At 42.3% G+C, this 14,592-nt stretch overlaps 1 protein-coding gene across 1 annotated transcript; it reads right to left on the bottom strand.

The window, feature by feature from the left end:
* Positions 1-355: 355 nt before the first annotated feature.
* LOC133451805 (CYFIP-related Rac1 interactor B-like) lies at positions 356-10,685 on the bottom strand. The gene is made up of 10 exons (XM_061730949.1): positions 10,566-10,685; positions 10,365-10,486; positions 8,689-8,794; positions 6,834-6,970; positions 6,674-6,751; positions 6,465-6,581; positions 5,006-5,085; positions 4,662-4,788; positions 3,835-3,905; positions 356-576 (listed from the first exon to the last, which is right to left on the bottom strand). Exons 1-10 carry the CDS (start codon positions 10,636-10,638, stop codon positions 507-509), a joined length of 981 nt encoding a protein of 326 aa, XP_061586933.1. The 5' UTR covers positions 10,639-10,685; the 3' UTR covers positions 356-506.
* Between the last annotated feature and the right edge of the window lie 3,907 nt (positions 10,686-14,592).

The following is a 14,592-nucleotide window of genomic DNA, read 5'->3' as shown; positions in this document are numbered from 1 at the left end:
TACGGTGCATGTAGCCGCGTACCCTACGCCGTAGGTTCTGCGTAGGTGTAACGCGGAACCATAAATCAGCCTGTGGAACTAAACTGACTCGGTCCGCCTGAAGTGGGAGAAGAGCTGCAGACGAGCCAATGAACCGTCACCCTATGCCCTGTAGCCAGACCTGAGGTCCCTCTACCAGGTCCAGATCCAGACCTGAGGTCCCTCTACCAGGTCTAGGGTCCAGATCCAGACCTGAGGTCCCTCATCAGTGATGGGAACTGCAGCGCCGCCACAAACGTCCACCAGAGGGCAGAAGAACGTCCAGCTGACCGGATCCTCTTCTCTTCTTCTCTTCTTCTCTTCTCCCTTTTCTATCCTTTTTTTCTTCTTTTTTTTAACATTTATAAACATCTCAGTTTTAAAAACGACAGTAAAAACAAGGACACAGAAACGTCAGCTGACGGTTTGTTCAGTAGTTCTCCTGGACTCCGGACCAGGACCCGGACCCGGCTCCTCCCGCCGGCCCCTCAGTTCTGCTGCAGCATGTTCTTCACCTGCTTGGACGTGGCCTCGTCGTTCAGGTGTTTGGTGGTGTACCTGCGGGGGGCGGAGCAGCAGGTTAGTACAGGCCACGCCCACTCTGGGGGCGGAGCCATAGACATATATACACGAATCCAGCAAAACCCGGAAGTCGAGCGGCCGCCATTACTGCGGTGGCGGCTCCGCTCCTCCGCTCCAGCCCATAGACATATATACGTATATAGATCCATGCTCCGCTCCCATGGATCTAGTACTCCGCTCCCTGCCAGGCTCTCTTAATGTATTTGTATCATCGGAAAACTCCTGTCCCGTCACGTGCATTTGTTTTGATAGTGAATGAAGACGGGACGGACTTTCAAAACTACTTTTCCGTTTCACCAAGTGAACAGACGGAACGCAAAACAAAGATGTTAAACTGCTGGAAAGAAACTGGAATTTACCTGGATACCTTAAACAAGGAAGCCAGGGAGCGGTATATGGAGAAATTAATGATTATTAACGGTCTGGATCCATATGAAATCACTACTAAAGAATGGAGCTCCGATGAGGATTTACTGCCGCAGTTCTGCAGAACCACCGTCTTACTACCTTGTTTAGTGTTTGGCAGCTGCTTTGGTAAATGTTTGACTCGCCATGTGTTTCAATAAATTAGTATAATAGTACAACATACAGTACATCTTTTTTATTACTCTTACTTCTCTTTTCTTTTTTTTTACTGCTATATTATGCTGAAGAGGCTCCGAGGCGTGAGCAATATTTTTGTTTTCCTCGTGAGATTATTTTTTTCCTCTGCAGCTACAAATAGAGTTAATATCTTTTCCTCAACAAACTAGTTTTATCTGCAGATTGGGGTTATGTATGTATGTATTCTGTCATCCGGAGCTGAGATAGTTCTGCCCTTCAATTAGAGACCTGTAATTGCATTTTTTTTGGTCATCGGACACCAGGCGATCAATAAAATATTCTTGGATACCTAAAATAAAACAAAACATAAACAGGTGTTGTTGTTGTTGTTTTTTTTAATGACGTAGCCTTTCCATAATGATTACATTTTGCGCTGCTAACGTCACACGTAACGTATGCTATATTACAGTGTTTAATCATACACTCCCTTATCTCCCTATTCCTCTATTCTTTCCTGCTTATCGCTCAAACAAATCATTATTTATAAATTAACATCAGCATTAATTTAAGATACCTTCATTATTTATGGAAGGCCACTGTCTAACATCATCAATCCAGCTATAATGATGCTGTAGCGTCAGGTTACAATAACAGCGCTGCGGTGGCAGATTGACACCTGCCACCGCAGCAATGGCGCCGCCGCAAGATGGCGGCGCACACAAACCGGTCGCCGGATTCGTGTATACGTAGACGCCTCATGACATGCTGGAACGTAATCCAGCGTTGCCGGCATCTTGGATGGGTCTCCTCACTCCAGGCTAAATTAACTACACTGGAGTTACAGAGTTACAGTTACAGCCAGCACGCACAAGAAGCTGCAAAACAGTTCTTTTTCAAGGGTTTTAGATCCCCAGCCCCAGTTCAAGCCTAACAGGGTAGTATAAGACCCTGGAATGACCTGGATTTATTTTTATAGGTATATTTATTGAGGGCAATAAGAGAAAAAAAAATAGAACAATAGAAATATCAATATTTTCCCCTTTTTTAACTTTTCAAAACAATAATTAAATAAAAATAAATAATATTAATAAGAAATAAATAAAAAATAAATAAAATACAAAAACACCCCTCTCCCCTTCCAATACCGTAAATTCAAATGAACAATAAAACCTGTTTCTTTATTAAAATATAAAATTAATTAATTTATACATTTATCAATGCCATACCATATGTCTTTGTTAAAGAGCATAATACAAAGTCTTTCAGCATAAAAGTACGTATTTCTAATGTGTGACAGCGTCCTGTATCATAACTAAATCTCTGCCGCTTGTAACAAACCAAACCGTGTGAAAATCGGGTAAAAATTTGGGGAGTTATGGATGATTGTAGTCGGGGATAAAACCTTCGTCAGTAGAAATAAATGCACTGGGGGCCGTTGGAGACCCATCCAAGATGGCGGCCGCGCTGAACGTCAGCTCCAATAGGCAGCGTCAGTCTATGAGGCGTCTACGTATCCTGATGACATATATATTGGTAACCTATGTTCTCTATTAAGTGATAAAGCCACTAATCAATGCATTAGAAACATTATTCAAAGAGACTTTGTTTCTAAGCCTGCAGAAGTTTTCTACTGGAATGGTATTTATAATGACGTAGATTGGAAGAACACTTGGATGTTATCAAAGAAGTTTTGTATCACAAATAAGGTACGAGAAGTTACATTTAAAATACTTCACAGATGTTATCCAATCAAGACCCTTCTTGTAAAATACAAGATTAATATTGATATACTCTGTTCCTTTTGTAGCAGTATGGAGGAAACCATATGTCATTTATTTGGGGATTGTACCTACTCTCATGTCTTTTGGATTCATCTAAATAATTTCATAAATAACAAAATTGACTAATCTTGTAAACTGAACATCCAACATGTTTTATTTGGTCTGTCACAAAATGAGGAAATAAGTTCAGATAAACTTTGTGCTTTGTGCTGCTTCCATCTGGCCGCCGGTACAGGTCCCTGACCTGGAAGAGGGTCAAGTTCAGCCGAAGCTTCGTCCCCTCTGCTATAACAGAACTGAATAGATTGCGTCGCTAAATGTGTGTTCCTGTTTAATGTGTATGGGTGGGTGATGTAATGTATGTATTTATGTATCTTGAGGTTGTGTGTGGCGTACGGGGGTGAAAACAAGTTTCCTTGCAAAGGACAAATAAAGCTGAATCTGAATCTGAATCTGAATCTGAATCTAAATTATATGTTATCAACCTTCTAATACCATTTGCTAAATTTCATATTCATTGTACCAAATTTGCACGCCAACGCCCGATTTTATAGTATTTAAAGCACTTTTTTCATCCTATTTAAAATCTTTGAAAGAAAGTATGAATCCTAAAGCCAGCAAAACTAGAAGACTGTGTGAAGAATACAATTTAATATAAATCTTGTATCTCGAGCTTCTTTATTTTAATTTTTTGTTCTTTTACTTTGTTGTTTTTCATGGATATGTAAATTTGAAATGTGAAATATTCTATATTTGTGTATCTACATTTTGTCCTACAGTGATGTAACATTTTCCTGTGCATATATTTCAAAAAAAAATTAAAAAATTAAAAAAAATGAGTCTACGTAAGTCTATGGGCAGAGCAGCAGGTTAGTACAGGCCACGCCCACTAGGGGGCGGGGTCTCAGACCTGAGGGCGTTGAGCAGACCCTCCACGCTGCTGGGCTGCTGCTCCTTCAGGACCCGGATGCAGCCTTTCATCTGGGGGGGCAGAGAAGATAGTAATTAAACTATTCACATTTGGTCTTATTACTTTTTTTCATCTTTATAGTAGTTATTATTTTTGTTTATTATTCTCTTATTTATTTTAACGGTTTTATTATTTTACTTCATTTGTAGTGATGGAAACTCCCGCTACCTCAGTATACTTTATATAATTATAAAAGTATACTACATATATATATATATATATATATATATATATATATATATATATATATATATATATGTGTGTGTGTGTATATATATATATATATATATATATATATATATATATATATAACTATATGAGTTTCCATCACTACAAAAAGATCCTAAGTAAAATAATAATATTTATATATATATATATATATATATATTATATACTTTATATATATTATATTATATATTTTATACTAATATATATGTATGTATGTATATATAATATATATAATGTATATATATATATATATATATATATATATATATATATATATATAATTATACTTATACTATATATAAATATACTTTTTAAATATACTTTTACACTTAATATCAATAAATATCTTAAGCTATCTAAACTAGATTTACCGGCACATTAGGTGTATTTACACAATGTATCAGTATCGGATCGGTATCGCCGATATCAGCCTGAATTCTACTGAATATCGGATCGGAAAGGTAATCGGTGGTATCCAGCGTTTAGCAGCAAGCTCCGCCCCCTGGTTACCGTTGCTAGCGGTTACAGGTGAAACTCACGTCGATGTTGGACGTCTTGACGAAGGCCCCGGCGGGGTGGACGTGGTCGTACAGGATGATGACGCCCACCATCACGCGGAGGCAGAACAGCACCGTCTCGTCGCTGGTGAAGCGGCTGCGGTACTCCCTACACGCACACACACACACACACACACACACACACACACACACACACACACACACACACACACACACACACACACACACACACACACACACACACACACACACACACACACACACACACACACACACACACACACACACACACACACACACACACACGTGGTCATGATGCTGGCGGATCCAGGCTGTGAAACGTGGCGGTGCGTTCAGGGACTCACGGCGTTTCCAGCATCACTTTGCAGATGCAGGCCATCGTGCTCAAGCAGTCCGTCGTGTTCTCGATCGGAACATCCGGGTTCTGGACAACAGGAGAGTTTCATTAGCGCCACATGCTGCACCGTGGAGCACCAACTGGACAGGGACCGGTTCTGAAGCTCGCTTTTCTGATCGGGGACTTCCAGTTCTGGTTAGTCCAGAAATGGGAGGAGCCAACGGACCTGCCGGTTACCTGGACCCCGCCCACCTGAGCTCAGCTACCCCCAAACAGCAACACCGTGACCTCTGGGTCGTAAAAACACGGGAAGAGAACCCCCACCCCGACCACCGTTGGTCCGGATTCTGTGATCAGGTTTCCAACAGTCGTTGGGTTCGAGTCGTTGGCGTGACGCGTCTCCACTCTGGTGCCTCTGGTCAGCGGGTTGGTCGCTCTAGTTAGTCCGATCGGCGCGTTGGTCGCTGTAGTTGCTCTGGTCGGCACGTTGTTCCCTATAGTTCAGGGGTGTCAAACTCATTTTGCTCGGCAGGCCGGATTTGACCAATTTTTTTCTCGTGGGCCACACGCTCAAAATAACAAAAAAGATGCAATTTTTTTTTTCTAATTCTTTTTTTTGCTATTTTTATCTAATCCAATATCAGTTTAGTTAATTTTAAAGGAAATATGCACTTTGTTTACACTCTAATTATGTAAAATATATTTCTTCAGGGTCTTTTTTTGAAATTTCTCGTTTTTTCCAAATTATGTAAGATACTTTTAATATAATTTTACAAAGATAAACAGAAACAAGTATGTTTTTTTTATATTTTGCTTTTTTATAGGAAATTTAGTTAAAAGCAACATCTTTCTTATTACATCAGAGAGTGTTTCTTTCTGTGATTTAGAAATTTTTCCAGTACAATTAAGCGTATTTATTTTAAAAATTGGTGCAGATATTTACGCCAGTGTGCCGAAAAAGTCAGCCCTTCTCTTTTAACTGTTTTACTTTGTCACTATCCTCGTATTCAAAACTGAAATTCTCCAAATAAATATCTTCTATCATCTTTTTTAGCAGTGATATTTTTCCTGCGAAAATATATAATAGTAGTCAGTTAATAAAAATAAATAACCGTCTACAAAGAAATAAAATCGGCAAATGCATTCTAGAAAACTAAAAAAATGTCGAAAACTGCTCTATTTGTGGAATAACGATGGATTTGTCGAAGAAATATATTATCGGATATGCAGCGATTCATGGCAATTATTTATGCCTTCCTTTTTAGTAAATTAACATTTTGTTTTTTTGCGTTGGAAACTTCTCGCGGGCCGCACATTTGACACCCCTGCTGTTAGTCCGATCGGCGCGTTGGTCGCTCTGGTCACTTTGTCTGCTCTAGTTGCTCTAGTTGTTCTGGTGGGCGCGTGGGTCACCTGGAACATGTCACATGACCAGCAGGCAAACAGGAAGCTGCGGACGGACTCACGTCGGAGACGAACTTGGACATGGCGTCGCTGAGCGTCTTCAGCATGGGCGTGGCGCTGGCGTAGAACAGAGACATCCGATTGGCCATCTCGTTGTTGACCTCGCTCCCTGAGCCGGACTGGGACACAAGAGAGCGACAGGTTGCTATGGAAACACGCTGACGGCAGCGGCGGAGGCTCGGGAGACTCGGGAGCGGCGGCGGCGTCTTACAGACAGGTTGTTGATGCGCATGCGGCTGATGGTCCGGCGGTAGTAGCTGAAGTCGTTCTGGATGGCCGGGTTGGTCATCTGGACCGGGGACAGAGAGGGGGACAGCGTGAGGAGGAGGACGGAGACGGAGATGAAGAGGACGGGGGCGGGGGGGACGGACCTTGAGCTCGTCGAAGCGCAGCGTGAAGTGCAGGATGTGGGCGAACTGGCGCGCCAGCGCCTGCTTCTGCTCCAGGTGCTGGGTGGGCGTGGTGGAGAAGCTGCTCAGCACCTCCAGGAGACACCGCAGGTCCGACTCTGGGGGACACACACACGTTGGTTAAGGACAGCCTGGACCCCCCCATGACCCCTGCAGAACCAATCACAACCAGCCGGGGGCTAAGACGACTCACACAGGAGTCAAGACAACCAGGACGGCAGCAGAGGGGAGTCCTCCAGAGGCCCAGACCTCCGTCCCCTGCAGGACTCAGTGTCCCGTAGGGGTGTGCAAACAACGGTACCTCACGATTCGATTCGATTATTGGAGCTTCGAATCTTCGATTCTTCGATTATAACGATTGTCGATTCGATTCGATTATTGGTGCCACGATTCTTCGATTATTGTGATTTTTAATGCTTTTTTCCATACAACATTGATTTTGTCTTCATCTGTGGCTACATTTGTAAATAAATAGCCAATCAATTAACTCAGTTCCTCTAACAACACTCATTAAGTAAATAACAAGGTTTTTTGAACATTTGACATGTATTTTTCAAAGACACAAAATAATGTATTTTATGACTATGTAAACATTTGCTCTTTGACTTAACTTTGACCAGGGAAAGCTGCACTTGCATGAGAGCGCCCTCTATTGGTGAAAACACTGAAAACGCTCAAGCTCTGGATTTAATGAGTTCATTAATTCAAGTAAACTAGATATGTACTTCCATCAAATGTATTTAGTGTAAACATATCTGCCATATTTCAAGTGAACAAGAAATGTGCATTATTGAAAATGAAATTATTGAAATGATTCAGCAGCTTATTCAGTCTGGAATCTGGATAGGATAACTTCCACCTCTCAGGTTCCCCTTTTACACCAAGCTGGTTCCAGTGCTGGTGCTAGAGCCGGTTCGCGATTGGTTCTAAGTAAGAACCGGTAGAGAACCGTTTGCTTTTACACAAGCTGGTGCTGGCCAGAGAGCCACGTCATCACGTTACTGCAGACGTCTGTGTACGTCACCATTTCCCGGTACAACTAGCGCCAAATTCAGTCACCACAACAAAGATGGAGGACTACGCTGTGCTCTTCCGTGGAGCGCCGGTGGCTGCGGTGCTGCGGAGCTGCCCTGCAGGCTCTGTTGCCACGGCTAAGCCACAGGGTACGGCGTAGGGTACGCGGCGACGCGCACCATTCTGCGTTGGTGAAACGCGGAACCATAAATCAGCCTTACGACGATCCCTATGCCTTAGACTCTGCGTTGGTGTAACGCGGAACCATAAATCAGCCTGCAGTGTGTTCTGATCTGAACTTCTCTATTGTGGTCATTTTGCTGCGACGTAGGGTCCCTCCGGTCCCTCCACCGTTCATTGTTGTGTCTAAAAATGATGCGCAGTGCCCACCCAATCAGAAACGGTACAGATATTCTGTGATATTTTTTTATATGTGATATTTTTTTATGGCGCTCTTCCCTGTTTACTCTGCTTTGGTTGTTCAGTAACACCGCCCCCAGCCCCGCCCCGCCCCCAGCCCTTGACGTAAGCACGTAGCCCCCGACGTAACGTGGTTCTTTACTCTGGACCAGCAAAGACTTGGTTCTTGTCTAGCACCAGTTTTGAGAGCCAGGAGCCGGTGCTTAGGCTGTGTAAAACCAAAGAACTGGTGCTAAGTCTGGCTCTAGCCCAGAACCAGCCCTGGAACCAGCTTGGTTTAAAAGGGGTAGACCCTGGTTGTTTGAATGTTGTTGTTATTTATTGTTTGAATGTTGTTGTTGTTCATTGTTTGAATGTGGTTGTTGTTTATTGTTTGTCTTACCCAGCTTCTGCGAGAACTCGTAGAAGGTTTTGAGTTTGGAGACCAGAGGAACCACCGCGGCCCAGGCTTTCTCCTGGACCCCGTCCACCCCGGGGTTCTGGATGGCCTGGACACACACACACACACACACACACACGCACACACACACACACACACACACACACACACACACACACACACACACACACACACACACACACACACACACACACACACACACACACACACACACACACACACACACACACACACACGGAACAATTCAGTAAACACGACACACAAAGACACACAAAAATGTGCCTCCAATGACCTCACACACTATGAATTCTGGGACATTGATGACATCACAGCCTCGATTTTAGATTCAACTTTAGTGGAAATGAGGCAAGAAAATCTGTCAAAGCAAAACTAGATACCAGCACCGACCACTAGGGTCCAGATCCAGTTCAGTTTGTTCAGTTGTTCAGTTTATACATGCAGCCGTTGGGAAGTATAATCCAGAATCACGGCATACACTTTCATTGTTATGCTGATGATACGCAGCTCTACTTGTCTATGAAGCCGGATGAAACAGAACCGTTAGTTAAACTTCAGGCATGTCTTAGGGACATCAAGGACTGGATGTCCAGAAATTTCTTCCAGTTTGCTTCCAGTGCAACTGTGAGAAACCTTGGTGTTGTTTTCGATCAGGATTTGTCGTTTAAACCATATGTTAATCAGGTTTGTAAAATAGCGTTTTTCCATCTCTGTAATATTGCAAAGATTAGGAAAATCCTCTCACAGAGTGATGCAGAAAAACTAGTTCATGCGTTTGTATCTTCTAGACTAGATTACTGTAATGTGTTATTAGCAGGATGTCCAAGTAATTTGCTGAATAGGCTCCAGCTGATCCAGAATGCAGCAGCACGAGTACTGACAGGAATCAGCAGGAGAGACTACGTCTCTCCAGTGTTAGCGTCGCTCCATTTAACTACCTGTAAAATTCAGAATCCAATTTAAAAATTGTATTACTTGCATATAAAGCCCAAAACGGCTTAGCTCCGCATTATTTGCAAGACCTGATAGTGCCTTATGTTCCTGGCAGAGCTCTCCGCTCTCAGAGTGCAGGTTTACTCGTAGTTCCTAGAGTATCTAAATGTAGATTTGGAGGACGGGCGTTCTGCTATCAGGCACCATTACTATGGAACCAACTTCCAATCTGGGTTAAGGAGGCTGACACCACCTCCACCTTTAAAACTAAACTTAAAACCTTTCTGTTTAGTAAAGCCTATAGTTAGTGTTTAGTAAACCTCTAGCTATAGATATGCTGCTATAGGCCTATGCTGCAGGGGGGCACCGACATGATCCCCTGGGCGGTGCCTCTCACCCTTCTTCTCCTCTCTTCTTCCCTTCCTCTCTTCTCCATTTCCATTTTTATTTATTATAAGTATCTCATAGCTATCGTTTTTGTCCATCGCTCCTCTAGTCTCTTGTGCTGGCCCCCCTTTTTTCTCTTTTGTGCATGTTTGCAGGCCGGAGCTTCGGGAGCTGCGGGCTGGCCTGCGGTCCCGGTACCCCCCCCACCCCCCACCCCCGGTCATCCCGTTGCTGCTTCCACCTGCCTGCGCCCTCCCCTGACCCTGGTCCGAGTCCAGGTGAATCCCGCGGTGCATGATGGGAAGTCTGTGGTACGTCACCTGTCGGATCTCATCTCCGGCTCCTCTGTAGGCCTGCAGGTCTTGGAGGATGACCTGGGCCTCCGTCAGGACCTGGTTCACCTTCTCCCACACGGCCGAATCCGACTGGGACGGCTGGGCGTCTGGAAGCAGTTAAACCATCAAACACCCCCAAACACTCTGCCGAGGTGGGACACTAATGTTTACGTCCCAGAGTCTTACTCTCGAAGTCCAGGAAGAAGTTCCCAGCGTTGCTGTCGATGTCTCGAGTCAGGACCTTGATCAGGTTCCCCATGCTGCCGGGCAGAGACACAGACCAGGGGACATCAGTTCTGCTCAGGTATCACCATGTTCGTTCGTTCGTAAACAGTTCAATATAATTACAACAAATCTCTTTCCTTGAATGAAAGGGAAGGAAATGGAAGAGTATTAGGGCCATGCAGGAGAAAAAATATTTGAGAGGGGAAGATTTTTTTTTATTGTGCACTTCAAGAAAAAAGTCCAAATGTCAGGATTAATATTGAAGTACAATTTCAAGAATAAAGTCGAAATTTCGTGAATAAAGTCGAAATTTCGCCTTTTTTCTCAACATTTCAACTTTATTCACGAAATTTTTGCTTTTTTCACAACTTTTTTCTCGAAATTGTACTTCAACATTAATCTCAACATTTCAACGTTTTTCTCGACATTTCGACCTATTTCTCGAAGTGCATAATGGAAAAAAAATCTTCCTCCTCTAAAATATTATTTTTATTTTTCTCCTGCCTGGCCCTAATACTCCTCCGTAGGGAACAGAAAGAAGACTAAACTTATTTTATCTGTCCCTTTTTCCTAAGAAATCAAATTTCAATTGATGTAATAATAAAAAAAAAAACAAATTACAAATTACGCAATTTAAAAAAAACACTTTCCAATAAACGTAATTTTAAAAAGACCAACCAAACAAACAAAAACAAAACTACAACAAAGTTATAAAATAACACAAAATAGCTGCCGTCAAACACAGATAGTCGTATTCTTTTTTGATTCAACGAAAAACTTAACTTAACAATTATCATGATATTTTTTCATCAAACTGGCTTTTATTATTCTTTCTTATTATTCTGCATTCTTTGGCTTCTGTATCCAGATTGTTCCATAAACTGATACCTTTTACAGAAACACAACGTTCCATTAATTTCGTCCTGAATTTTTTTTTTTTTTTTAAGATCTCTGTTCCTTTTAAGTTATACTTATTTTCTCAAACCGGGACGGTTTGTTTGTTTGTCCAACAAGAACCTGGAACCAGGACTGAGGTCCACAAACCTGCACCAGAACCAACAAGCAGCGCTCTGGAACCAGGTCTTCTGGAACCATGAGCCCAACGTGGACACGTCACCTCACAACGGGTTTGGGATGGTGGTTTAAAGGCGTTGCAGCTACAGGACTGGAACTCGTTACCCACATGGATATTTGCTTTTATGGCTCATCAAATTAACTTTTTAACAACGATCATCATGTTTTTAGAAACAAAAACATAGACCTAAAAACAGCAAAAACAAATAGAACAAAAGGGGCCGAGCCCAGATCCCTGTGGGACGCCACAATAAGGGAAGAGCAGAACCAATATACAGTAGCTGGACTTTTTAACCTGCTGATTCTTTTCGTCGGACGAGAATATTTAGGTTTTTAAATACCTTACATGTTTCGGCAATTACTTCTTGAATGTTTATGTTGTTTATTGTTTGGATGTTGTTGGTCTGGTTCTTACCGAGCTTCTGCGAGAACTCGAAGAAGGTTTTGAGTTTGGAGACGTATGATATGTTTCGGCGATTACTTCCACCTTCATCGCCGTTTACACCGACACATGTCAGGTATTTAAAAACCTAAATATTCTCGTCCAACGAAAAGAATCAGCAAGTTAAATTGTAAAGCCTTGGACAAAATCAACTGTATTAAATCGTGGGAGGGGGGTCACGATCGTACTGAAACGAGCCGGTACTCATTTGTTTGTCTTCTTCATCTTCCAGATTATTGGCCACGATGGTCCATGTCTGGATGAAAACGCTTCACATCAGCAGAAACATGTCCCAGGAAGTGTAAATTAGCCAGTTAGCCATTGTATCTGTGACTACGTTTCCATGCATCAATAACCTTTTTCTAACCGGAATATTAGCAATAACCCGGTTTTGCACGGCCATGTAAACACCAATAACCGCTTTGAATAACTGGAATTCGCTCATATTCCGGTTTTTAAAAACCCGGCAATGACCCCTGGGTTACTCCTTTTCTAACCCCAATATTTGGTCATGTATAGCCTAACGCAGGGGTCGGCAACCCGCGGCTCTAGAGCCGCATGCGGCTCTATAGCGCCGCCCTAGTGGCTCCTGGAGCTTTTTCAAAAATGTTTAACCTTTTTTTCTTTTTTTTCTCTTTTTTCCTTTTTTCTCTTTTTTTTCTTTTTTCTTTTTTTCTTCTTTTTTCCTTTTTTTCTTCCTTTTTCCTTTCCTTTTTATTCTCGACATTTTGACTTTTTTCTCGACATTTCAACTTTTTTCTCAACATTTCGCCTTTCGCCATTTGCCTTCGTTCTAAGGCTTATACAAGACTTCATATTTTGCGGCTCCATACATATTTGTTTTTTATGTTTTTGGTCAAATATGGCTCTTTCAACATTTTGGGTCGCCGACCCCTGGCCTAACGGAATATCCCCATCAAAAGGAACATGAATTTGTTTTCTTCGCATGTTCTTTTCGCAAGGAATCTTGGTCTTTTGAGTCCAGGAAGTTCTTATAAACACGGAGAAACGCAAGACCAGGAGGAGACTAATCACTTCATAAATATAATGAAAGATATGAACATTTCTGCATTTGTAGACGGTAGAAAGTACCGGGAAAGTGAGATTTACAAAAAGGTGAGAGAAAAGTTGCGCGAAGCAGCATTTGTACGAACGCCAGACCAGATCAAGCTCCGCTGGAAGACGCAGAGAAAGGCGACTTCTACTGGGCTGTTCATTATCCGCCGTGCTGCTGTTATTGTTGTTGTTTTGGATTTGGATACAGGAAGAAGAAGTGGAAATGACAATAATTGCGTCATGACGTTCTCCGTGCGTCGCTGGTTTGATCCAGATATCCCAAATAATTACAATTACCATGTATACTGGGATAACCCTGTTTGCTCACGGATGGAAACAGATTATTCGCAATGTTTCAGTAACCAGAATATTGACCTTAACACCAAGCACGGAGGTGGGAGGGTCATGGGGGGCGAGACGGCGACTGCTCGTCTGCTGACTGTCGGCTTCGTGAGGTGGAAGCAGCGCCGTCGCCTGAAAGCTGACAAAAGAGGAAGTGATGAAGTCTCGGAGCGTTAACCCGAATCTGAAGCAGCGGAAGCCGCCGGAGCTCGGGGGGGTTGGGGGTGCGACGCTCGGAGGGAAACGCCAGCTGAGTTTCACAACCAGGAAAACGTAAAAACAAGAAGCAGCTTCGGCAAAACGAACGAGCGTCTTCTCGACCTTTGATTCACCACGTCACAACCTTTGATTCACCACGTCACAACCTTTGATTCATGACCTTTGATTCACGAGCAAATGTGAAACTTAAAAACTTCCTCTGAGCCCTTGAATGAGCTTTTCCGTCACGTTAGGAGTTAAGAGGTGCTGCTGTGTGAAAGTTCAGCCCTCCTCTTCTTTTTTTTGTGATCAAATGTTTTTTATAAACGGTGGCATCCACAATGATGTCAAACAAACATTATACACATATTTTCACCCCCTTCCAAACCGACCGCTCGGACCTAAGCATTCGATGAAAACAATTAATAGTTAATAATAAGGAAAACAGAAAAAAAGATAATACAACAATAAAAAACAGACAAAAAAAGGACTAAATAAAACAAAGGCAAAACATAATAATATCAAAAACTGGACAAGGATAGCTGCAACGAGGTCGTCTATATCAATTTTAAATACATCTTTCAAGTTTGGCTTTACTTTGATCTGCTGCCATATGTCAAAATAAAATATTTAGTTGTTTTGCATTCTGGATTCAGGTTGTAGATATTTCCAGATAGATAATATCAAGAAAAGTCAAATACCAATGGGAGATGTTAAGCCTGTGTGGTGGTTTCCATCTTACTGCAATTATCTTTTTTGCTGCTGTTAGGCCAGCAAGCAAAATTTGTTTATGACATAGTGAAGCATTAATTGTGGATAAATTATTTAAAATAAGTGTTTGAGGGTTTACTGGAATATTCTGTACTGTTGTGGAGG

This window comes from Cololabis saira, chromosome 10 (genome assembly GCF_033807715.1).
Source record: "Cololabis saira isolate AMF1-May2022 chromosome 10, fColSai1.1, whole genome shotgun sequence".
NCBI lineage: Eukaryota > Metazoa > Chordata > Actinopteri > Beloniformes > Belonidae > Cololabis > Cololabis saira.
The sequence above is the reverse complement of the archived record's forward strand: the minus strand, read 5'-3'. Positions and strand labels throughout refer to the sequence as shown.